General features: G+C 40.4%; 1 protein-coding gene across 2 annotated transcripts in view; it reads right to left on the bottom strand.

Moving 5' to 3' along the window:
* The window catches only part of prkcbb (protein kinase C, beta b), a 91,728-nt gene that overhangs the window by 57,531 nt on the left and 7,644 nt on the right, over positions 1 to 26,553 (bottom strand). For both annotated transcript variants that reach the window (XM_072368146.1, XM_072368145.1), the window contains exons 3-5: positions 8,313 to 8,395; positions 1,702 to 1,813; positions 1,384 to 1,512 (exon numbers count right to left, since the gene is read on the bottom strand). In XM_072368146.1, coding sequence (XP_072224247.1) covers positions 1,384 to 1,512; positions 1,702 to 1,813; positions 8,313 to 8,395 — 324 coding nt within the window. The remainder of the gene's footprint in view (positions 1 to 1,383; positions 1,513 to 1,701; positions 1,814 to 8,312; positions 8,396 to 26,553) is intronic.

The following is a 26,553-nucleotide window of genomic DNA, read 5'->3' as shown; positions in this document are numbered from 1 at the left end:
ACAGCAGAACTCACAGCAATGTTTAATAGCAAAAGAGAGAATTTCCGCACAGTCAGTGCCAATGAAACTCAAAGTACTGTGACTGATCAGCTCTGTAGCCTTAAGAATACCACTTATCATTGCAGCTAATAAAAAAATAAAGGCTTTAATGTGCTACGGAGCATCACGATTGGACTCTGAAGCAATGACAAAGGTCATATGGTCTGATGAGTCCAGAGTTACCCTGTTCCATAGTGACTGGTGCAGCTTTTCTCCTGCGATAACAGCAGTGGATGAAGTGCTGCACGCCTCGCGCCTGCTTTTCAAACCTGTGGGGGTAGCGTCACGATGTGGGGTAGCTTCAGTTGGTCAGGTCAAGTTTCAGCAAAATTATGTGCCCAAAAAATGAGGTCAACTGACCACCTGAATGACCAGGTTTTTCCTTCACTAATGACTCGAGCATATTTCAAGACAATAGTGCCAGGAGTCGTCGATTGCTTGTGATTTTTTTCTTTTCTCTTTTTGTTTTGAACATAAACAGTTCAATCAATATTATGGCTAAATCTTCAATATTGAAGCAGTGTAAGAATTACTTTTACGGCAGCTTTTGTACAATGCAAGTCAGATTTTGACCATTATTAGCCCATTCCGACATAAGCCTTCATTAAAACAGTCTTCTAAAACCTAAATGTTTTCTGGAAAGCTTAAAACAGTTCACTAACACCTTTTATTTCTCAACCTCTGAAGAAATTCTTCAGTTCCTATTGTGTATGACTGCTGCTTTTCAGTATTTCTTAAAAATCCAAATAATCATTGTCTAGAAAAGACTTGAAAGGTCCAGGTCATAATGGGATAATAAGCAAGTTTAGCTTCTCCTGCTTTAAACTGTCCTGAAGTGGCCTGTGACTGGATTGGTCCTGAATAAGAAAATAAATCACATACCTTTCAATCTGACCCAATCGAATTTTGATTCTTGTTTTTAATTTCTTAGTGGTCATCTCTAACACGTGTATAAAATACATACATATGTATGTGAAAGCCTCTTAAAATGTAGGAGTTGCTCTGTAAAGTATGTGAAAATGAACCTTTTGACCATAATCTAGGAAATAGATTCCCAGAAGCTTTAAAAAGGTTTGTGACCTTCTTAAATAAAGAAAAAAATTAACAATTTAAATGAAATGAGGTACGAGGGTTAGGGTTAGGCACAGACTGGGTTCACACATCACAGAAAGCTGCTTTTCACAACCTGAAACAAAAGAAATGCCTTCCAAATCAGTATATTTGGATGAAATGCTCACGAAGGAGTCTGAGCTCATATTTGACTTCCATCTTTCACCTCTGGCACTCTAACAGTAGAGGGAGACAGATGATCGGTATTCTCAGTGCATGTGCAGATAGACTTACTGGTGACAGTGAGGACATTAGTCTTGACATCAGCAGTGATCTGGAGGCGACCTCTCCTCTCTGTGTGATCCGTCCCACACAGGCTCGGCACATTGGCCACACAACGCTTGTGGATGTTCATCATACAATCTGGGAAATTCATCACAGAGAAAAACTTGTGATATTACATCAGACTATAGTCTCTGGATGAATATTATTCTTTACTTTTACGTGCGTTTAAAAATCTGGTGTGTACGGTGGAAATATAAATGCTGTTTAACAGATTACCAAACATTATAAGTCTAAATCTTAGACACGTGTGGTGTGTGGAGTACATACGATCACATCTCATGCCCTGATGTATGAGGCCGTAGAGTAAAGAGCCACAGTGGTCACAGAAGGTGGGGCTGGAGTAGGTGTGGATCTTAAACTTATGCTTTGCCCTCGGGTCCTGGAGAGAAACAGAGAGGAATATAAACAAAATCCTCTAAAATCTATTTTCAGTCGCACATCCGGTTCTTCTTCTAGGAAGACAGAACTGTCAAAACAACAAAGCAATTGTTTCACTTCAAGGGTTATTGGTATACAAATTAAAAAGAAAAGAGAGAATGAATGAATGTTTCTGACACAAGTTTTCCTCCTCTTCCATCCCTTTGACATTCATCTTTCACCACAACCATTCATCTCAGTCTCTCCCTTTTCCACTGCTGTGAACATTCTGTGGGGTAATAGAGTATTTACAGGAAGTCTGACAGGGGGTGAATATAGAGGGGTGTCAACACTGTAATCTGATCAAGATTGGTTTCCTCTGCATTCTTACTGTTCACATCTATTTAGAAAGACTACAAAGGCAGCTACTGGGTCCGTGTGTTTATGTGTGTGCGATCATGTCTGCATGTATGTGTGCGCAAGAGCTGGACAAAACACTGCATGGAGTCAATTTTTAAAGCCCAAATATATCTAAATAGCGAGAGAACAGGTGGGTAAGAGTTTATACAAGTCTACCACACACATATCAAGACACTTGTATACGGCTATGTTTCCATCACTTCAGAAAACACAGCATGTGACTGTGTAAGACTGAGCAATGAGGTTTAATTGCACTTCAGTAACAGCATAGTTATTATCAACTGGAGGAGAAACGTGATGTTTCTTTCACCCGAGATCAAATCTCTAAATTGTTTTGCAGTTACAGATGCCATGAAAAAGAATCATTTCGGTTCAGATGGTCAGATGTTCATCTACAAATGTAGCGGAAGAGCTCCAGGAGAGTAAATCACATGGGATACTGACACACTCAGCTGCCACCAGATTAAAGCAGTACATGTGTGAAAAGGGCTTAAGATCACAGTCACAGGTCCTAGGCTCTCATTTGTAATGGCTGCATTCGAAACAATAAACAGGAACATTTACCTTGCAATGGTTTGTGTCTATGGAAGAAAGTTAACAGGGCAAGCACACATAAATGGAAACTCTGATAGATGCATCAAACCATCAAAAAAAGGTCGTCCAAATGTAATGGAAAGTGTTGGTTCTTAGGTGGAATCAGCATACAGAGAAACAAACCTGACCTTTTGTAATAACAGGCGATGGAACTGAGTTAGTCATACCACAAGTGGACTGATTTTCTATTAAAATATGGTGTATGCCCAGGTTTCCCATTGAGAAATACTTAAAGACTTCCTCTTTCTCCAGTTAATGTGGTAGTTTTCTTGGCCATTAAAGTTTAGAGGAGAACTTGAGATACCCTGTGGGGAGGCAGAGAGGTGGGAGCAGTGGGGTGAGGCAGCCCAGCAGGGAGGAGAGTGTTGAAATGATCGGTCGCCAAAAGGTTGAAAAGATTAAATGTGAGAGGCAAGAGGTATCATTAAGTGCGTGATTTCACTTGATGTTATTTGTGCTTGTCAGTCACAACTGCTCCATGAGCACTTTCAACTGTATAAAATTAAAGCAAAGTCAAATCTCAAAATCAACTTCTAATCCATACTTCATTAGAGGTGCCTGATTATCATGTTCTACGCACCCAGAATGCAGAGGACAGGCTGAGCTGTGGCTGTGGTGTGCTGTATCCAAACCTCTTACTGCCACTGCATATGTTGCATGTGTGATTTTAGTTTTCATAGTTTCTGTGTGAACATTTCTAGAGTGAACACGACTGTACTGTGATGAGTAGAGGGCGCACTCTGTGGTGGCTGACACACACACACACACACACACTGTAAAGAGGGAGGGATGTGAGGCTGAGCCGCGCGTGCATATCTCCAGGTGCACTGTGATTTAAAAAGGGAACATTGCCTGTGGTTGTCTGATTATCTTTTTTGTGTGAATGTACACTTTTACTGCCAATCCTACAAGCTGCCTCAGAACTGAAGAGGTCTTTTTTCTGCTAACTAATTAAAAACCCAAACAAGGGCTCCTCAGTAGCATTGTAAAGATTTTTTTTTTTCTAAAAAAGACACAAAGAAGACGCATTTATTTTCTTCCCTTTGGTGATTTTTTTAAAATTCTTTTTTTAAACGGATGTTGATTAGGTAAATTTGGGTTGACAGAAAGCTCAATAATAATTTTTCACCAACAGTCATAAAGGAACAACTGGAGCGGAAAACGGGCTATTTCTGTCCGACGTGTCTCATGTGAGTTCATGTGTGTGAGCGAGTGAAACCTGCAGCCACGACTCAGTAGGAAAACACACCTGCTTCTAAGCACTGAGGGTTGCACTGACGGCCTGCTCGGTCTTATGCAAACACACACACACACACACAAATCTTTCTGATCCATCGCAGTTATCTTCGACATGTGGATGTTCTTTTCGTTACGTGAGCCAGAACGAATGAGATGATTGCTTTCTTCCTCTCCTCCACACCTGTCCTGGGAAATAATGCTCCACGCTGTCTGCGACTGTCCGAATTATACCCACTACTCCCCCCAAAAGCCTCTTCAGAAGTGTGCACGCTTGTTAAGACTCCATGAGGGTGCGGGTGCCAGTCACATCTGTGTGTGCATGTCTTCCTTTGCTGGTTGTCGCCTGTCTCAAGGCAACCTCCAGTTTATTTTGACTCTGTTTCTTGAAAAAAAAAAAAAACATGGGGGGGGGGAATTGTGCTGCCGTGATGAGCGGCAGGGAACCATGTGAGGGCTGATGGGCGAGGGTGCCAGATTCTTTAGAAGCAGTACTGGTAAAATACATTCATCTTGGAAACGCAAATATCAATCAGAAACTAACAGGCAGGAAGACAGAGGCATGAAAAGAGTGAAAAGCGACAAAAAAAGACATCATGTCCCTGCCTCCTCTTTTTATTTTTTTGTCTTTTGTTGTTTGCAAAGTCAGATCAGAAGAAGAAAGGGCTTTTCCCCAGAATCGTTTAACAGATAAGGGCCTGTGAAACAGCAAATAAAAAAAAATGAATAAAAAAAAAAATCAACTTTATTTCAGGTTTGTGTTCGAAAAACTACATCTAATTTATTCTAGAACAGAAGATGCGAGCAAAACTTGATAATGAGAATTTTTTTTCTATGAGCGTTGAATGTAGGTGGTGGAAATTGTATTAAAAAGAAAAAAGTTCAATGTATTTGAGAAAACTTCTCTCTCTGTGGGTAACGGAAGGATAAAATGAACAATATTAACATACTTGCTCTGTTTGCCTTGAGAAACACACAAGAAAATGTACCCGATTTGAGATTCAAGTTGTTTCAGTGTTGTTGCTTTTTCAGACATAATCTGATGCCTGAACAGTGCCACATAAGTTACGTTACGTGTGTAAAGAATTTCCCCACACAGTTTGAATAACATTTTTGTTTTCCTGCCCACACGTTACCAACTTTTCCAAAAGTTTTGAATTTCGAGTTCAACAGATTTTTCTTACCAAGCCAAAACTCATTAAAAGTGGACGTTAAAGTGTGGTGACCCTGGATAAACAAGTAAAACATAAATTTCATGACTGAATGTCTAAACTGAAAGCTGCTCATAACACCAGCGCTGCACGCCAGAATGGTGACTGCACTAGGGCGTCCACTGTTTTGACTTTTCTTGTCACTGTGCTTTCACTCACTCGCTGCTTTCCTTTTGTGTTGGTTCAACCCTCTGCTGTCCATTATATTCCCTGCCAACGGCATCAGTCATTCCCGCCAACACACAAATCACACACAGATCCCGTCATGTCATTTTTGATGCTGTGTGACAGGCAGAAGGACGGGCAGGGTCCTTACTTACAGTCACGTGCTCACCAAAATGAGAAACTTTTTTCTTTTTTGTTTTTTGTCTCTATTCTGTACGCAGACCATCTGCTGCATCATGTGTATGCTCACTAAGTATCTTTCATGTGTGTCCAAATGTCTAAGGTGTGAGTTTATGTTGATATGCAGCCAAGTAAAAAGCAAAGTACACTTTCTTTCATTTTTTAAATACCACCTCAGATTAACAACAACACATGGTATGTTACACTCTGTTTATTGAACATTAAAAGCTAAAACTTCACGGGGATCATTGCCGATGTCTTTCCTCCTTGGCACTGCATTAACATACACCTGAATATGGCATCACCTGGCTGCTACTTACCTTCTGAATCCCAATGAAAGCAGTAGGCATAGCATAGCTTTTGTTAAATAAATAATGACACTGTGTTATATGTAATGTGTTGCTGTTCATCTGAGGTTCCATGGACTTAATTTATGGACTTTACAACCTGTTAAGGACCAGATGATGTTTTTTCATTGTCTCTGGATTCATAAAACCTTAGAAAAGTAGGAGGGTGTAGTTTTTTTTTTCATATATCTGTCCAGTTGAAGGTTTGGACCCTCCAACTCACTCATTTCAAATTTGCAGGTCTGTCCAAACTTCAAAATGGTACATAGAGCTGAGTTGACCTTTCTATTTGTATTATATATGAAAACAGTTCCACGACATTCCAGGATTTTCATAAATATATATATATTCATATATATATAAATAAATATATGAATATTTAGTCATTCATACAAGTTAACCATCTTGCTGTCGTCTACATTATTTCTCAGTCTGCTTCAGACTTGTTATCCGTGTGCATGTATCTTGGCATTTAACACACACTCACAAGGACACACACCCACAAATACACGTACATGGTCCACACACGTCCTGAGTTCTATACCATCAGCAGGCTGCAAGCCTGAAATGTAGGTTTCATTAGAGGATTTCATCCCTCGACCTCTCCCACAGGGAGCCCATTCTATTAACCCAGATCTATAATTGAAATCTTCTTTTAAACATATATGGCTGACAGAGAAAAAGAGAGGCGAGAGTTATAATGGGAACTAATGGGCTGCAGACAAAGAGACAACATTACTGATAACAGAATAAATCTTCTGAGCTACTGTGGCTTCTTCTGTTACAAATTGACAACATATATTCAGAGCCACAATGCAAAACATATACTGGGAGACAGTCCAACACCCTTCCCTTTCACGCCTCCACCCCTCCTCCCCACGCCGACCCTCTGCCACAAAAAGACAAATAAAAACAAAAGTATAAAATCTAGTATTTCCTCTAATACTGGGGTTTATTCCGTGATCGCAGCTCCCTTCTATAATCATGAGGCCTCCTGTCTTCATGTCTGCTATATTTAAACGAGCTACTAGTTTGGAGCAGAGCTTCCCCTCATTCCCACTGTGCAGGGGCTGAGGTCGAAAGGCCGTGAACTCATTAAGGAGATGACATAGTGGGGGCGATGAGGGCCCGTAATTAAGAGCAGGGGCCCCCTGGGCAGAGTGGCATTTAAATAGAGGATGTACAGAACAGAGCTGATGTAGAGGGAGACACCGGGTGAGATATTCAGGGAGGGGAGGGTTGCATGCATGGCAAATATAGAAATATAGATGGGTGCCAGAGAAGAAGAAGGGGGGCCTTCAGAAAATAGGCAATCATAGAGATGCTGAGTGACATTTGAAGATTCGAGTGGGGGAAAAAAAGCTTTCTGCTGCTCTCTATTAGCGAAGATGGAAGAAAAGACAAAATGGAGCATACATTTAAAATAATTGTATAACTCCTTGGTTATAAAAAAGCCATTTAACTTGACGTGAAAACTTGCACGACAATATTAAATCTTAATTCATACAAAGAATGTTACAAAGAAAGCAGAGTTCAGATTGATATTGCTGTATCAGCAAACTAACACTAAGAAAAGTCAGTTTCAGAGTTTCTTTGGTGTATTTTTGTACCCAGCTTGGCCATTTAAACAGAAGTTATTGAAGAGAAGCTATATGAAGTTCTGTGTCAAAAAAAAGAGAAGAACAGACAGGAGAAAGGGGGGTAACTGAGGTGGTTGTTAGACATATAATGAGTAGACGTACGGTGCAGACTTATCAGTCAGGAAGCCAAGCAGTGTTTCCACTGGAGGCGGCTCACTGAGTTAGCTGAGTTTGGACTGAAAGGCAACTCCACAGGGAGGTAAAGACATGGCTGGGGAACTTAAAGAAAAGTGCTTTACCGACTCTGAAGAGGTAAAGAGCAAATCATTTTGCGCCTTTACATTAGAGGGTAGATTTGCATTTTGTGATATAAATCAAACAAAAGATTCTGTCTCTAAGTCAGATCATATCACGGGAACATTAAACTTGAGTTTCTCAAAAGCTGAGACAAGGGGGGCATTGCAGTTAGTGTCATCATAGACAGCTGGTTATAGGCATAGCTGCATCTTTAAATGTGAGGTTAATTTTCATACTACTCAAGGTCTTCCAAGCTAGAGCTGAGAGAATAAAAGATATATATTAGTGAGAGCCCTATGTCTTGTGTTACAGGATAACTGTCAAGACAGAAAAAAGAAAATGACAAAAGAGAGAAAGATGGAGGCTGCTCAACTGTATTTGTCAACTGATGAGGGCTCAGGAACAAGCTCAGTCTCTTTCACTTTCCACTGAGTCGCTCAATACTCATACTCGAATTAGAAACTTGAAATGGTGAATAATTATGTACTTACATCTGAGGCGGGTCCTTTATCAGCGCCTGGACAGGAGAAAGTGACAAACTCATGGCAACGTTTGTGAACCACGAAACAACACACTGTGAAGAGAGGAAAAAGAGGGGAAAACATTCAGTCTGAGTCCACATTGTGACATTCTTTTATTTTAATGTCCAGGCTAGTAAACACATTTAGAGTACATCAGACAACAAAAAGTTGCATAAAAGGTGGCTTAAATCACGCATAAATAATGGTTCCGATATGACACGAGGCTCAAACTAACCTGAATGCTGGTATTAAACATAATGATTTATCGGGCTGAAAACCACTGTAAATGACTTACTGAAAATGCACTCTGAAGAGATGAACCTTCACGTGGTCAAAACTGACTAAAGAGCATATTGATTCTATAATATGTGGTGCTTTTGGTGAATCAATCGGGTTTTTTTTTATGAGATGAGAGTATATGATCTGTGGCCCTCAGACATCCCAGAAATATCAGCAGCATATACTGACTGACTGGCAGCCAGCTGAAGACTGCATTAAAGAAATATTCCAGTATTTTTCAACTAAGATCTATTTTGCCCTGTACTTCGGAGTAAATTATTGGTAAGCAAAACACGATCTATATTTTCAACTGACAGGCCCAGAATGTTATTTTGAGTGACTGACAACATTATGGAAACGATCTCGACGGAAGTCTCATTATAGGAGACGGTTGTGGCAGAAAGACATCAGACTACATATGTGTGAGCGCGGAGGGAGCTGTCTGGGTAAGCATAATGTGATGCTGGAATTGGAGTGCTGCTCTCTAAAATAAGACTCTTAGTTCCTTTCCAAAGCGGTGCAATAAAATGTTGAGCCACACTTTGTGCGGCTTTCACAGACTACTTTTGAAGGACCGAGGGATGCTGAAGCTATAGCTGGGCGTGCTCCAAATAAACATAAACACTACCGTTTGTAGACTCTGCCTTGTGAGCCATCTCATTTGCAATGAACATTTTGACCGGGATGACTAATGCCAGTCAAACTGGAGGAGAAATCCAACATCAGTGGAGCTTTTCCTGAAGAACATCACGTTACAACTTTTGAGCCTGGATTGTGAAACTGCTACCTGATGGATGCATGCGCACATGCTTCTACTTCACAATTTCTGCTGAGTCTGAGCTTAAAAGCGGGTACCTCCAGGTGTAATTTCAATAAAGTTATCAGACACCCACATTATAACAATATGAGGTCCCCTTTGGCTTTGGATAGTCATGTGTCCAATCGAATTTCAAGACTTTTGTATCTCTCGATGACTTCCAAGTGCAAAAGGGGAGGTGGGAAAATCCTAAAAAATTCCTTTATGCTAAAGCAGTTTTTAAAAAAGCTGAATTACAGTAAGCAGCAGTTACTGTACAGTATTTAACCCACGGAGACCTTTAGCAAGGGGAAATATACAGAGAGATTCTATGCCTCTGTGTTAACACCTACGCTCTCATATTTCCACTCTCGCACTGTTGGCTCATTGGCAGCCACTCTTAAGAGAGCCTTCAGAATGTCTAATGTAATGTAAAATGTAGCCTCGTACTTTTGTTACGGTGTGCACCAAAATGTCTCCTTAATAAGAGACAAGAGAGACTTTACACTCCCTAGGCACAGATTTGCTGAGAACACCAAGAATACAAATCAAACTATGCTTTTACAGTTCAAAGCGCGGCATGGTTCGTTACTCCAGGCAGGTAACAACAATCAACGGTGCAGAAACACGTGAAAGCCTGCGTGCACGAGAAGAGCGTCATCTCCACCCTGATCAATGTCAGATCCACTGACAGAGAAGACAAACAAAGGAGGTTAAAAATATCACAGACACGTAAACAGTCCTTATGATTAGGCCCCGGAGTCCATTGTAGGCCAAATGACAGACACAGAGATGTTAAAAAAAATGTACAACTGAGACTTTAATGATACCAAAAGAGGTCACAGAAGGACTACTAAGAGTAGAAAGGCATATTCCAATCAGAACAAAACAAAAGGACTCCATCCCCGTGTGCCAAAGCTCGTGCTTCTGTATTTAAATGGGCTTTTGTTTTTCTGGAGTGTGCATGTTCAAGCTAGTACATGAAGCGCTCCAGAAAATCTATTCATCACAGTCAAAAAGTTGAGAATCATTTATTTTGGGCCTTGAGAAGGTGTTTTTGGTTCTGGTACAGGCTGATGTGGAATGATGGGAGGGCCATAAAAAAAAAAAAAGAATGAATCTGAAAAATTATTTTTTGAAAATGAACGAAGGGATGTGCACAGAAAGAAATAAAAATCTAAATATAAGGACAATTAACTAAAAAAAAATGAGTCAAAGAAAATAGGAAGACAAACAATAAAACAAAAAAAAATACATTTATTTCTATAAACATATTGTAAAATAAATGTTTTCATTTATGCACTGTACATTATTTCTCCAGTTCTTTTCTTCTTCCCACGTATTTTCCATTGTCTTTACTTCAACTTCAAGTCGGGCTCAGCATTAGTGGTCCGCTTCCTGTTTATGAACTTGTTGCATTTGGAAACTACCTAATATATCAAATGTCTCTCCTCCACCACCCACATCAATTTCTAAACAATTTCAAGAGCAGAAACAAACAATACTTCATTACTTCTACAAGGCTTACGTTGAATAACTGCACAGCCCTGAAGCACTTCTGGCGGGAAAGCAAATTCTGTGACTCAAACAGCGATGTCAGTTTATATTTCAACATGTATTCATTTATTTGTCCCACTAATGTGTTCTTTTTTTGAAACTTATTATTTCATAAGCTCCGTTTAATCTGACAACAGACCAAATGTTTCTGTCTTTTGGACGGTTGGTTCGTTGACTGACAGAAAACCAGTTGCAGTTATTCTGATAATGAATTCATGCTTCTAAGTCACTGAAAATGCGTCAGGCCTGCCTCTACAGAATTGCGTATAACCTAACTTTGCCCACATATTATTTCTGCTTACCAAATAACATTTGCATAACGTAACGCACGTAAGGAAGTAGAGTCACAGAAGCTTGAAGGAAATCAGTAACTACAGTTTAGTAGAATTCACAGGGTTCTTTTTTTCCTTCACTGCACAGGATAAAAAAAAGAAAAAAAAAGTCCTTTTGCCATTTATAAAATGTGTTGGATAATTTCACCATTAGCAGTCACCTCTACGGTGTCATTTGCATATCTAGAGGCCAGTTAGTGTATCACCTTCTGATGAATTCTTATCTATTGGTATACGTGCGCTGACCAGAGGGGTCATAATTAACACGAAAATACTTCATCCAGCACACATATCAATCATGTGCACCTCAATGGTACTTCTCTCCCACGCAATATCCTCTCTCTGGTTACACCACCTACTCACTGCAATGATACAGTACTGCACACACACACACACACACATATACGCATAACACAAAGACCACCCACTCATTCCAACGATATTGCAGATTGAATACACAGAGCGGGTGGAGGGATGGGAGTGTGGATAGGAATGGTGTGAGCTGTGTGCCCATATTGCTTCAAGGAAACTGCTCTTTTGGAGTACTGCTACTGCCAAATCTAACTGAAACGCATACACACACACAAAAATATTTGATGCTAAAATATTATTACACGCTGCTCAATAACATCACCCTGGGGCCAATACAAATAACACCTCTTTACAAAAAAAGTGCTCATCTCCCTTTAACCAAATTAATCAGTGATTATCTCCTCAATTTGCAACACATTCATTCCTTTGACATTTTGCTTCTAAAAGATAGACGAGATTATCTAATCTTACAAAGTCAGAGGCGCTCATGTTTCGAGGCGGATGAGGTGAAACCTCTAAAAACAGAATTATGGGGGGTTTAAAGTGCACCTGCCAGTCCACAAACCTGCTTTGGAACATTTAGAAGCTGTTGGTTAATGTTGTTATCAGCCATCAAAAGCATCTTTATTTGTGTCTAAGTTACCAAGCTACCATCATTGTCTGCAAGACTCTGTTCCACTCAGTTTTTTTTTTTTTTTAAATCAAAAAAATTGGTTTGCACATGAAATCTGCAGTTCGATTTTTCCACCCGAGAGAGAAACTTCCAACGTTTCAAGTTAATGTGAAACAACGTGACAAACCCCGACCGCTGATCGAAGCATAAGCCAGCAAAAGATAAGAATACTCAAATATCATAATCAGAGGTATATTTTCATGAATCATGTATTTCCTGAAGTATGTTTCTGGACTGACAAGACTACATGACACAGACAGATAGTGATCACCTTTCTCAGTAAGCTCTGCATCAGCCCATAAGCCCAAAAGCACGATTATCAAAAACTTATGTTTGCTATCTGCAGCAGCACAACATTTAAAGTGAAATAATTTAGTAGAAGTTAAGGAGCAACTGCCCTCCTTAAACACCTTCCTGTCAGACCATCTCTCATGGTGTCTTTTAGGGGTAGTTATGAGGGAATATACAATTAATTTCTGCATGACTCCATGATCCCTTTTCACTTAAATATATTTTTACACACACATACGTTCTTCTCTTGCATATAAACTATCTCCTTTCCTGCCCCCCACCCCCGCAAATCTCCACTCCTGTTTAAGCTTAATAATGTGTAACATTCAAACTGGCTAAAGAAGAATTGTAGTTGGAAATTTTAGTAGAAACCAAATTAACCGGGCTAATATACAACTACTGGTTAATGCTGAAACTAGCTGTAACAGTATACAATTTTAACAAAAGATGCTTTACACTCAACTCGTTATCATTTTCTATGCAGCTGCACATGTAGTAATTGTTCAAAATTACTCAAAGTTTAGATTAAAGGTGTCCCGACTGCCAGGCTACAGGTAGACAAACTAAAATATTCTACTCATATGTCTACTATCTATGCCGTCAAAATGACATTTTCAATTTTACAGCTTTTTCTGTTTGTTTTTTTTTGTTGTTTTTTTTTAAGATCTAAAATAGAAGCAAGTGATGACATGACGAAATCCGCATGAAATCTATTAATGACACACAACGATCACACCAGGACATCATCAGCGCTCATCATTCGGTTTCAATTCAGTCGCACCAGCTTTCACAGTCACGTGCTGGCGTTTTGCATGGATTATTGAGATTACCACAACTTCATCAATCCCAGCTGGAAATTCATTTCCAAAAATAAATTCTCCTCTGCTCTCTCGATGTCCTCTGTTGACTGACCGCGGTGACACTTGTGCAGCTGGTACCCTGCCCCTGTGCCTTCATTAAATATGCGTGGAACACACACACTCTGGCACTCAGTATACAGTATTTTCCCATTTTTCTTTTTCCACCTCTCTTTGTCTTTCATCTCTCAGTCTCTCATCAGTCTGTTACATCGCTGTTGCTTATGTGAATACAGAGTATCTGAACTGTAGAGACTGGCTGGCTGACTGGGGCTGGTATGCAGTTGGTACTAAAGGAACCATCCAGGGCCCACATTTACTCTATGGTGAGACACAGGAAGATTCAAAATCATCAGAAGAAGTTGAGATACTGTTTAAAATGCAAATAAAAACAGGATGCAATGACTTGGAAATCCAATAAGTCAATATTCTATTTTCCAACAGAGAACAGACAACTCACTGAATGCTGACAGGGAGCCATTCAACCATTTCATGAAAAATATCAGCCCATCTTTAATTCTGTCTCAAAAAAGTTGGGACAGGGGGGTAAATGGTTTGCAAATCATTGCATGCAGGTCTTATTTACACTATCACTACCTTTAATTCAGGTTCTACAATGAAAACAATCATTAGTTGCAGCAGAGGTGATTTAATTGACTAATTGCTTCTGGGGATTATCGATTCTTGACCTAATCATTCTTAATAAATTGACACCTGCAGGATGAAAACGTGCCATATTGGAATGGAAATTAAACAGTTTCATCATGATTTGCACATGGAATCCCTTCAATAAGTCACCTTTGTCTTAATTACCACCGATTTTGACAATCAATGCAATATTCAATTATGCAGAGGTTCTACTGCCATGTGGCAAGTGTGCAATTCTTTGTTTTTCCAACACTTCACTGGCAATAAAGAGATACGCAGTCACAAGCATACTGTGACTATCGTGTGAAACTTTATTTTATGCTGTTGCATGCTGCCTCAGTCCCTCCCAAACTGTGACATTGCGTAACAACTTGATGTCAATCACTACCATCCTCCCTTCAGGCTCTCTGCATATCAATAAACTGTGAACACGAACAGCACCTCTTACATCAAAAGTAATACTGCATCATCGTACATGATGAACATCTCGTTAAAGAGTACACGGTTTAAACCGAAATTTGAAATCCAAGAGACACTTTCAAGAACACAGACACAGTTTTTTTGTAGTTGGTGCCTCGGTGTTAAGACTTTTTTGTTTGGACTCAAAAAAGGATAGTTAACTCTGAATCCTAAAAATACTACAATGCAAACAGCAAACTATTTAATGTTCAACTAAAAAATTGAAAAAAAACAACACTGAATCTGAAGGATGAGCTTCTAAGCTCTGGCCTATTTTACATTTATCATTATTTAAACTTCTTACTTATTTTCCCTTCATTAGCATTATTTCCCATCTCCCCCCAATTCCAGTATATTCTGTTTCTGAGATGTTGGCAGTGCACTGATGTTGTACACAGCCTTTCCCTCTAATGAGCTGCCAGCATGTGTGAGCCTGGGCATTTGTTTGTGTGTGCATGTGAGACGTAGCGACATGATGCACAGCAATGTCCCAGATTCAGATGCTGTCAGATCCCGCAGCCAGGTTTAGAGTGCCGGAGATCTCTAGTTACCTGTGTTTATTAACTTATATCTGCGGCAGAATGTCACTGATAAATGTTCATATACGTGTTGAGAGACACGCAGTGTTTCATGTGTGAATTCTTGCTGTAAATGTAAACATTCGATCAGTGGAAGAAATGAAAACACTGAGTGGCGGACTGCATATCTCTTTGGTTTGGTTTTCTTTAAAGAACGGACTTTTTCATCAATTGAAAATGTGCACGAAACTAAGACAGAACCTCTAACATTCATAGTATTTTGACTGACTAACTGACTGGGTTCAGCTACAAAACACCTGCATTAGTTCTCCCTGACTGCAGCCTGGCAGACCTGGCACAGTGTTTAAACAGCTTGGATGGAGGTCTTGGCGAGCTAGACTTCTGTTGCCGTTTCTGTTTCTTGCTCTTCCTACTGTCTCAGAGAGGAGGAAACATCCTAATGAGTGGGGTGGAAGACACAAAGACAAGGCTGGTGCAACAGGAGTGAGACCAGGAGAAGAGACAGATTATAAAGATTCGAAAGGAGAAGAAAATCTATAATCTCAACGAAATGCACCCTTCACCCTGGGTACCTCCCCTCGTATCGGTGTGTGCATGTGTGTGTAAGAGCTTATATAAAGGGGGTGAACAGCCTACGCCAGTGTATAAATACCCACGATGCCGCTGGTGGAGCAGGGAGAAGGGTCACAGTGAGTCAGCACACCCATATCACTCCTCCTCTTTCTCCCTTCCATCAACGCATCCTCTCCTCTCCTCCTCCGTCTTTATTTACATCTACCATTTTATGCTGTTACACAAAAGCACAAAGGATTTCACTTGGCAGGCAAACACTACCCTCCAGTTGGTGATGATTGTAAGATAAAAATGGTGTAAACAAAAGAAAACAATCAATTACACCTTTACCAAAGCTCCATTTTAAGTTGTTCTTTAATACAAACGTTTCCAAAAGACGTGTTCTCTTAAATTATTATGAAAAGCACGCGATGAGTATCAGCCAAAATCATTTTATTTACACCTTTCGGGACAAAAGTGTCAGTTTGTACATCACCGGTTTGCAGGGGTGTTATAAAAACTCTGTAGATTAGCCAATCATTTACTAAATTTGACTAAATCGACATTACTTTTCACCTGAAAAGCATTTGGACGATAAGCAAACTACAGACGGCAAATTAAGAAGAGACTCTTGGCTGACTTTGTACGCAGGAGCTGCGGACTCATCTAATAGCTTGACATCTAATGTCAGGGAGACAGTTGAGGCGCCACAAACAAGCATCCACTGACCGCCTACTATTCTTACACAGTCAGCTCCAACATGCCCCTCACCTGAGGCTCGTACAAACAAACACCATCTCATTTCAGAGCTCTTCAAATTCAATTTCTGGAGAACAGGGACTGAGACATACAATGTGTCCTACAGAATGTTACACCATTTTTAACACCACGAGTAATGTGTTTAAACTCTTTTTTTTTTTACAAAATGTATGTACATTATATTGCTTGTGACACATGGAAAAAAAAACAAAAAACTAAAAAAACACCCACCTTCAGAGGGACAACACAATACATCTCTGCCTTTTGAGGAAACATTATCGTCTGGCTGTCTTCACGCACCGTTCGATATCAGTTTTAGCTCCGTGCCAGCGCTGTGAAAGTTCTGGCACATGCTGAGTTTACGTGGTCCAGCCAACACATCCACCCCTTCTCCTCGCTCTCAGACGCTTCATCTCTCTCCCGACCTCTCATTCAATGCCTTTCATTCACTCAGTCTCTCAATCTGTCAGACTTTGTTCTTTCATTTCACCTTCGCTGTGTCGCTCACTTGTCACTTCTCTTTTCTCTTCACCTTTCCCTTCTCTTGATCAGTTTTCGCTGTGCTCTCCTTTTTTCATGCTTAATTTAATTGCACTCAAACAAACATCGCTGCCAAGTGTACGCAGCGTGTAATATTGAGCCAGTCCACCGCAGAGAGGCTGTCAGGCACCTTTGCTTGCCTTAATGTAATTGCTTTCAACCATTTGGAATCCCTCATCGAAGTTTATGTTAAACTAAGTAGATGAGTAGAAGATGAACTGATCTCAAAAATGTTAAAGTGTTTATTCTAACATGTCAAAGTGTGGGCATTTCAAGAGATTTGACCTCTTTGAGAACTCTGACCAAGGTCAAGACCTTTATCATATTGCATTAGGGCTCTGGCTTGTTCAGAATCTTTGTGTGGCATTTCTTGAAAATGCAGAGGGATTCAGATTTCAAATGCTTTCTGAAGAATTTAGTTCCTCAATCCTTGCCCTATTGTGTCACACTGAAAATTAAAACAATTGATGTGCAGAAAGCACTGGGAGAAAAAGGTTTTTCTGGTTGTTGTTTCTTCAGCTCACAATGCAGCAAAAACAATTAAAAGAGGTCAACTGGTATTTTGTTGACTGTGGCACAGACAATGTACTTATAGAGGGAAGAATGGATAAAATCCCAAAACTTGGGAATTCTGTAAAACATCACAGCATCTGTAAAAAGCTGAAGAATAAAAGAGGATGGCTTTAATGACATAATGATCCCGAACACATCTGAAAAGTGGTTTTGCCATGATCCTAACAGTTGTTCCTATGAATAAATCATCAATAAAACAGAAAAAAGGAGCAGTGTTGCAAGCGTTTTTGGCCCATGAGTCCTGACTTTTGTAAGAAAAGTGGACAAAACCCCCCAAACAAGAGCTCAAAGATTCTTTGCTGGCTACAAAAATGTTTGCAAGCTGTGATTCTTGCCAAAACTGGTGCAACCACGAGCTGGGCATTCAGGGTGCAAAAGCCGTTGCTTTGGGACCTTTTCACTTTTTATTTTAAAACTCAAAATCACTCAAAGAAAAAAATACTCATGCATGAAAAGTCACATGCATTCTTTGTTGGCCAGGGGTGCCCAAACTGTTGCCAACCACAGCAGGTTTAATCTGATGTGGCCAGACTAACCTCCAACCTCAAACGAACGCTACAATCAGCTATAGATCATCGTCCCATTGATAATACGTTAGTTTTAATATTGAAAAGTAGCGTCTTACACTGACAAAACATGTTTCTTTAATACATTTCCTCTAATGGAGAAAAGGGCAGACAAGTAGCACTTAGTGTGAGGCACTATGAGATTTGCATGGTTAATGTTCATGTGAAAATCTGATATTTGTGTGTGTGGAAGCATGTGTGTGGCTGGAGGGCTTTTTCGGGAGCAGATCTACCTCCGCAACTGCTGATCGTGTCCAGCCAACATACACACACATACAGCATAACCCTGTAACCTCTTGTACTGTACAACAGCTTTCTTGCTGTGTCCTGCTAATCCCTCCATCCCTCCACCCTTCGCTGCCACTTTCTGTTTCTCTAAACTCCCCCGCAAACAGTACCTGCTGTTTTGGGCCAGACGGCAAGCAAAAAAAACCCGAGGAGGAGAAAGGAAGAGTTTTGAGTGTGTGCAGTTTGTGTACTTTACATTCCTGTTCCCTGTATTTAATTTGCTGGAAAGTAGTCATTATCCTCATAATGATGTTTTATCTACTGATTTACTCATTAACTCGGGAGAGAGAGGGGTGGCATGAAGAGGAAGAGGGACAGAGAGTGGGAGGGAGGACATGGAGGTGAGAGTGAAGAGCTGCAGATAACAAAAGAGCCAGTGGCATGTTTGAGGTCTCAATACCAAATAATGAACAAAGTAGAAATCATGATGATGCCTGCATTGATAGTAAAATGGAAAAACAAAAGGTGGCCCATTGTTGGTAATACTGACTTAAGAGCCAAAGGAGAGTTGTCAAAAAAAAACTTCACCAACCATTCTGGATGGGATGTAAACAAAACATTAATCTAGCTATCAAGACCATAATGGCCCGTGTGAAAAAAAAAAAAAGATTTACTTGAGCCAGTATTACCCTTTAAAGGGTGAATATCTACGTATACCATCGAGTGGTGGATCACAAAGGCACATGTACATGTTACAGCACTGTGCTGCTACTTGGAGGCAGTCTCATTAATATTTGGTAGTATTTGAGCTGTGGGCAGCTCTTAGTTGCGTTGGCGCCATTGTTGTCCCCTTGATCTTTGCTTTGCTTTGTAAAAGCGGACAAAGGTCTGCATTTTAATGGAGTGAAACCAATGTTAAGATAACGAAGAATGCCCAGTGCAGCTTTGCATAATAGTTTTTGGTACTTTCTTCTATATTTTTTTGTTAAATTGGTTGTTGTCAGCCCCTCCCAGCTTTAGCCAGCTGAGGCTCACTTTTATCCAATCGGTGTGGCCGATTAAAAATGACCAACTGCAGGAGCTGAGAGCAGTGTGGACAGATACCTCCATTAAGGCATAAAACGCCTCTAAGGTGCAATCTGCTAATGCAATCTGCCTGCATTGTCTGCCATTTATACAGTCAAGTGATGGTCAGTACCAGTTAAAAATGGAACAGGTTTATTCAACCTATTAAAGAGGAGAAAAGGTCGGCATTGTACATTTACACAAACCACACATACATATGATCAATGTTTCTGAACCAAAAGAGCTGTTGTGGTCTGTCTTTTATGTCATTTGACAAAGATTTGATGCAATTAACGATTTGTCTGAGTAAGAGTGGACTTTGGTGAAGCTGAATGGCTAAATTCATAAATTGTGCAGATTAATTTTTGCACCAGATCCTACCTGTATCAGTGTTGGCTTACGTTTTGTATAATAGTTACTAGCATTATAGTAACAAAAAGCCAAAATAAATCTAACAATAGAAAAGTAGACGTAGACTGTCAGAAAAGCAGAAAGTCACAGAGAGAAACAGAGTGAAAGATGGAGGGAAAGATAGAAAAAGCGGTCGGAGATGAATGCACTCCTGTCGGCTCATGCCCCTGTTGCTAGGTTACCATCTATAGACGAATGGGTTAAAATATCTCAGGAGCAGCAGTGACATAGTTAGCTGGTCTCCATCAAACAACACATACCACTTTGACACACGCATAAAAATGGAGCAACTCTGAACACTGCATGGACCCCTATTTGACCCCCCCCCCCCCAAAAAAAAAAAAGATAGACACACAATGATTTTGGCAGCCCAGACTTGAGAGTTACCTCAAACAAAGATGCTTGTAGCTTAAACACACAATAAAGTCACTGTAAAACATTATAACTCACAATAAACATGTCATAAACAGGATATTATCACAAACATTGACAACGCTTACACCAATCAGCCACGCCAGCTACTTTGTATGGCTGTTAGCATGTGACATTTTGCTGGAAAAACTTATGGAAATGTACTGTGCGGATGATCTTTTCTTAAAATCCACAGCAGATCCACGACTACAGCAACTTCGTATGTAATATCCTCATAACAGTAACCTGTGAATTTCCTTTACAAACCAAAAACTGAAGGACCTTCTGTCCTGGATATGAAAACATACAGTCATCTCGGTTTAGAACCTGACTCGTCACACAATTTTCAAAGAACACCTTCAAACCCACAACTGCAGCACAGCAGCTCCTCTCCCCAACAACAGTTAGAAATCCAGGTGGGCCATCACGCCTCCACACCATGACTCACGTTTTAGACATTTAGCTCATCTCAACAGCAGCACCAATTTGCCTTGACTGCAATGGATGGAGTTCAATTCGTTCCCCTACGCTACAGACGAGCAAAACAGAGCGGTGGAGAGGTCCTGGTGATAATGCAGGAGCCAAGTGTTGGGATAGTGAATAATTAAGGACATAATGAGCAACGGTGGCATTTGATTTTTGTGATGAGAGTAAAGTGGATGAAACACAGACACGCTCCTATATACTGAGACTATATCTACACATACAGTACACAACAAGTAGCCTTTACTTACTATTATTTTAATTGCTTTCAAAGTTATTCCAATAGTGGCTCCAGGGTAACGGTGTCGCACCAGTCCAACACAACCATTGAGCTCTACTCAAAGGAGCCAAGTCACCCAGAAAAAGAAGCCAACTTATTAAATGAAAGAAAAGTTTTGGACGAATAAATTTTACCAGAAAAATCATTTTAAAAGTTTGGAACAAATAAAAAAGTCAAAGCGAAAGCGAAACTCAGGATGAAGTAGAGCTCAGATCAAGAGAGAAAAAACTAAGACAAGGCACAGCAGGCAGGGCAGTGAACACTGATGACCTAAAAAATGAAGGGAGGAAAGGCAGACTTATGTTACATTTGATGTGCTTCAGAAGTGGAAAGCCGAAACTCAAAAAATGTATCATTTTGAATTCTGCACACTCACTTCAAAAAGTATGAAAATCACCAGGGCCTGAAAAACACCAAAGCTTGCTTGGTTGCTTCTCTATGAACAACACACAATTGTCAAGAGACACGTGGTCCACTCAGCAGCTGAAAAAACAAGTGCTTAAAATTTGAAAAATTCATTGGAATAAGCAAAAAATAAAAATAAAAAAATATTTTGCAGTTACTGCATCAGCTGCTGACATAGAACTCGCCCAAGGAATGCTAAAAGTTACCAAAAAAATTCCAATTCTCATGCAGTTTTCTTAGATTTTGCCTTTAGAGAGCGGAGAAATTCAGAGTTGCGAGGTGTCATTGAGTGCAGTTTGAATACACCAGGAAAGGCGATCTCACAGGAGGAAGTACCACAGACTGACAAACCGGTATAATAACTTCTAAAAAAAAAAAAAAACAGGAAACAAAACATGCAGGGCAGACAAAAGTTGTTTTTCACCTACTTTAAAACACGCTAATGTGCGTGTGTGTGTGTGTGTGTGTGTGATGACACTGTTTGCTTTCTCTGCTAAATAATTCAAACATACACAACTAATGTTCATGTAGTTTTTCATTTTTCACCCTCTATTATCAACAAGGCCCAGAGTGACACAAACAAAAGCATTTAGTGAAACATTAATAATCACTATCACTGACTGACATTAGCCACACAGAGATGCCTCATTTCAGCCTGGGTATTTCATCAGCCTATGAATTATAATGAAAGCGACTTCCTTCGACAAGCGCAATAAAAAGGAGGAAATTTGCCTCGGTGTTAGAGGCGCATTGATGTGCGGTACTGATAAAGTCTAAAACTCATATCCTCCTCGCAGAAGCTTTAATGACGCCTGGACGCCCGCGAGAGTGGTCGGTGAAGATTATCACCCACAGGCAGCATTCAGCTTTACTGTTTTTAACCCATAAAAAGAACAAATGCAACAGACGCTTTCAAAAATATCCATTCTACATTTTCTATTTTGAAAGCGGTGGTTTAAAGATCTCATATATTGTTTTTTTTCCAAGTTTCTATCTGCTCATTGACAGTACTGTCAGGTTTTTCAGAACCCCCCCCCCCCCCCCAACAATGCTCATATTTTTGAAAGTTCTGTTTTTAGGGTTTTAGAGTGCCTTAGGACTTAGCTGGTTGATGGATTGCTATACAAACACTGACATTTTTTGCTTGGACTGTGTGATGGTAGACGAAAGCCCACATGAAAGACACCAAATCCAACACAAGTTAATTAACAAAAGTGGGGTCAAACACAGGGAATCAGTCGAAGTGTTAGACAGAGCAGAGAAAAGGCAGATTTAAAAAAGGTCCAAGCAAAGTAACTTTCAAGGGAAGGCAAAAACTGGCAAGATACCAGAATCATAGACAAAACCAAGTACACAAAGAGAAATGCCCCGAAAGCTGGATTTGCCGTGAGAGCTGAGACTGATCTCAGCCAAAAGGGACCAAAACAAACAACTACAAAACAAAAAAACCCACTGGAGATTATACACCGGAGGGGGTTAATCATATAATGGAAAAACAGAATAAACAGAAAGCAAAAGTGGCAAAAATGCACAAAAAAATACTTCACAATGAAAGATGAAACAACAATAGCTAAAAAAAACAGAAACCCTGAGAGCATAAACAAGTGCAGAAAAGACTACTTCCTGCTGACAGGCTGGCTATTCAATCAGCTGATTAAACATTAATCATGAGTCGCAGACGGAGTTCAGAGGACATGAACGCATCAGACTTGAGAAAAGCGTTGCAGAATGTACTCTTGACAAACATTTAGATTAAAATTTGGCTCTTGGCTTTCAGGATACTTGCTTGTGTACCAAATTTGATGAAAATATGTGACAATGCTGGTCAGAGTATAGTTTACACTCTGTTTATTGTGTATTTTTAGAAGGAAGATCTAAATGTAGGTTCTGCGAGAAGCTGTCCAGTCCCATTTGTTTCTGTATTTGCGCGTGGAGGATGTCAAACAAGCTTGACCCACATTGGCTGTCTGATCCATCCTGGTATGTCTCCAAGGTGTCACCGTAGCAACGAGTGTACGATTGCCACAAATGTCAGTAACAAGGACAACCTCCTACAGGCCATTGTCTGTCAATCTGTAACTCAGTGAGCACAAGCGCACGCACAAGCAACCGCAATGATCAGAGGCTTCAGATGTGTGAAAGTAGACCAGAGCAAAAAGAGCTGATCCTCTGTGACAAGTAAAATTAGACCCCCCCCCCCTCAGACAAAAAACAAACACCTGTGGTATGACACACAAAAATTCATGTTTTAACCTGCGTAGCTTAGATTTCTCACTCTTATTCTGTACAGGTACACTGAGGAAGACACACACACACACACAGTCTCACACGGTAGACCTTCTCTCAAACATGTTCACACATTAACAGAAGCACACACACCCACAGATCTTCAACTCTACACCAAATTAAACTATTAAGAGGAAGTAACACTGGGTGTTACCGTACAGCTACTGCCAGAAAAACTTACTATAAACAAAGCCACAGTAGAGCACTTAGTTAACACTTTACACTGCAATCTTTTAATCCTCTACGATTAAAATGCATCAATTTTGGTGGATGACTTATAGAAATATTTACCACTTTTATTTATTGCACATCATCTGTGAAATTCAGAGTTCATTTAGGTGGAACGAACAGCAAACGTCAGCATTTCCTCCACCAGTAATCCTCTGAGTGCGGCTTCCCACCTGAAACGTTTGATTTAGACTCTGTTGCAGTGCAGCATGGGCACAAGCTGTTTGGGGCTCAAGTTGGTTGTGTCTGAAAAGCACCAGGGAGCGAGGGAGAAATCAATGCACAATAATGCTGCAATATTTTTGGCACTGTCAATAGGTCGACCCGACAGAAGCTCACAAACAGAGCTATACAAACTACAGCGGCACGTCACTAAAGGCTGCAGAATGGTGTTGTATAACATGAACTCTTCAAAATGCTGCAAATAAAGTGCTTGAAAAGCTGTTAGGAAGAGGTCAGAACTTCTTTGACAATAATCAGGAAACTGACTCATAGCACTCACGCAGTGTATTGACCACATAGCTGCTGTGAGGCTTTGGACTGGCAGCAGGATGGGATATGGAGGGTAATGGTCTTGGTACTTTTCAAAGGAGCTAAGTTCCAACCATAGGATATTTAATGTTGTACTAATGTCCATTTATTAACTTAATGATGTTAAGCCTGGCTAGGCGGGTTTGTAGAGGTAGAAAGTCTCTTAAAAAATGTGAGACGACAATAATCTGCTGGCAGGTAGTGTCACATGACATGAGCAATGAGACTTAAACTGTATAGTCTGTCTCTTTGTATTTTTGAAAGATCCTTATCTAAACCTCCTTGTTCTAACTCCTCACCGTAAACATTAGCAGGTCGGAGCGAAATTGAAAAGAAAGTAATCGCAGAAGTAGAAAAATGTAAGGACTGTGGAAAAGACATTAGCCTAACTCTTTTTTAGGGCCTAACCCTTTTGTACTCCTGACCTTTAGGGTAACCTTCAGCTTCCCCAGTTCACTCGTCAAACTATCCTTGGACAAGATACTGAACCCATCCAATGTGTTAATCCCTTGTAAGTTCCTTTGGGTATTAGCGGCTGCTAAATTAATGTAATGTAGTTGTTCTGGGGTTTTTTCACAACACAAAATAACTAAATTACCAATCCAATATGCATACCATCTGCCTCTTAAACTAATTGTAATCCTGAAGCCAGCAGGACTGAAAGGATCTGTAATTTATTGCCTGATCCTTTCGCTTTGTTGTCTCCATCATCACATCCCTGTCCCTCTGTCACTTTTTAATCTTTGCTTTCTTCTTCTGATGATTTCCACTGCTCTCCCTTTACACCTACACACTCAGCCCAGCCTCCTCCTCCTCCTCCATCCTCCTCTCCACTCCCTCATCCATCCATCCATCTATCCATCCATCCCATTTGGTGGTACTCTCGGTGGAACACTTTAGCTATTTATAAAAGCATCAAAGCCCACAGCTTCTAGCACGCAGCCACTTGCGAGAAAGAGGGGGGAGATAGAGAGAGGTGGAGGGAGAAGTGGGGAGCTGGTGGAATGGTGGAAGGAGAAAAGACGGGGGAGTGATAGGCGCAAGGAGAGAGAGCAATGGAGGGAGCTTTGAGCAAAGACAGAATAAGGGAGGTAAGAAGAGAAGGGCAAGAGATGAGGGGGAACAAACAGAAAACCAGACGGGATGGGTTAGAAGGTATATGAGGGAGCAAAATAGTGAGTTAGAAAGGAAAGACCAGAGGGTCAAAGGAATGTGCTGGAAGCAATGAGTACAAAGGAGGAGGAAAACAAAAGACTGGATAACAGTCAAATGTTTCTAACCTTTTTCTGTTGCTTCTGTATCCAATGATACACCTCAATGTCCGCTCTTTGTGCCAGCCTTTCTACGTCCAACACATGAAAACCCATTAGGTTTTTCTACATGCATTTCACGTGTGTGTGTGTGTGTGTGTAGGAGGCGGGTTTTAGATCTTGTGACCTCCCACCCACACAGGTTTTAGTTGCAGAAGCACCTGAGCTGCAACAGACGCCAGCGTTTGCAAATAAGCACCAGCTCATTTGAACCTGCACAGAACCCTGAAACAAGCCAGAAAACATTTTATGTGATTTCAGAGGAACTGTGGGCACCGTGCCCAAAAAGCAGCTGGCAAAAGAGACACCAAGTTAAACTCGAGCCCAAAAGATGGCATCAGTCGAAGGCAGCTGAGACAGAGCTCCTTGTCGGTGTTTTTTTTATAAATATATTAAAAAAAATTCCCTTTTGCGGGTTGCTAATAGCTGCGGCAGGCAACAGTTTCATGAGCTTCTTTTAGGCACAAATTACACTTAAACACGCCTACACCATTTTTTCTTCCCTCCATCTCTCGCCTCTTTTCTACCTCGTCTTTCCTGTCCATTATCTTCTCTGCCTGGTAAAAGAAAATCTCTCCAGCCACCTCACTGCTGGAGTGTCATTCCAGCATACCTTTTAGCACTCATTTAAAACCTTCTGCCAAGTTTCATTCCGTGTAGTTTGTACATTAGCAGGATATTAGCCTAATCACACCGATGAATCATATACAGCATGCTATAAAATTATCATATTTACAATGCCCTTATCCCTTCCACTTTATTCTCTTGCTATATAGGGTTCTATATATTCACTTTATCTTCAATAAAACATCATGTTATATTTCAAGCACAAACATGACT

This window comes from Leuresthes tenuis, unplaced genomic scaffold (genome assembly GCF_036924035.1).
Source record: "Leuresthes tenuis unplaced genomic scaffold, fLeuTen1.0.hap1 SCAF_17, whole genome shotgun sequence".
NCBI lineage: Eukaryota > Metazoa > Chordata > Actinopteri > Atheriniformes > Atherinopsidae > Leuresthes > Leuresthes tenuis.
Note: the sequence above shows the minus strand (reverse complement) of the source record. Positions and strands in the feature narration are given on the sequence as shown.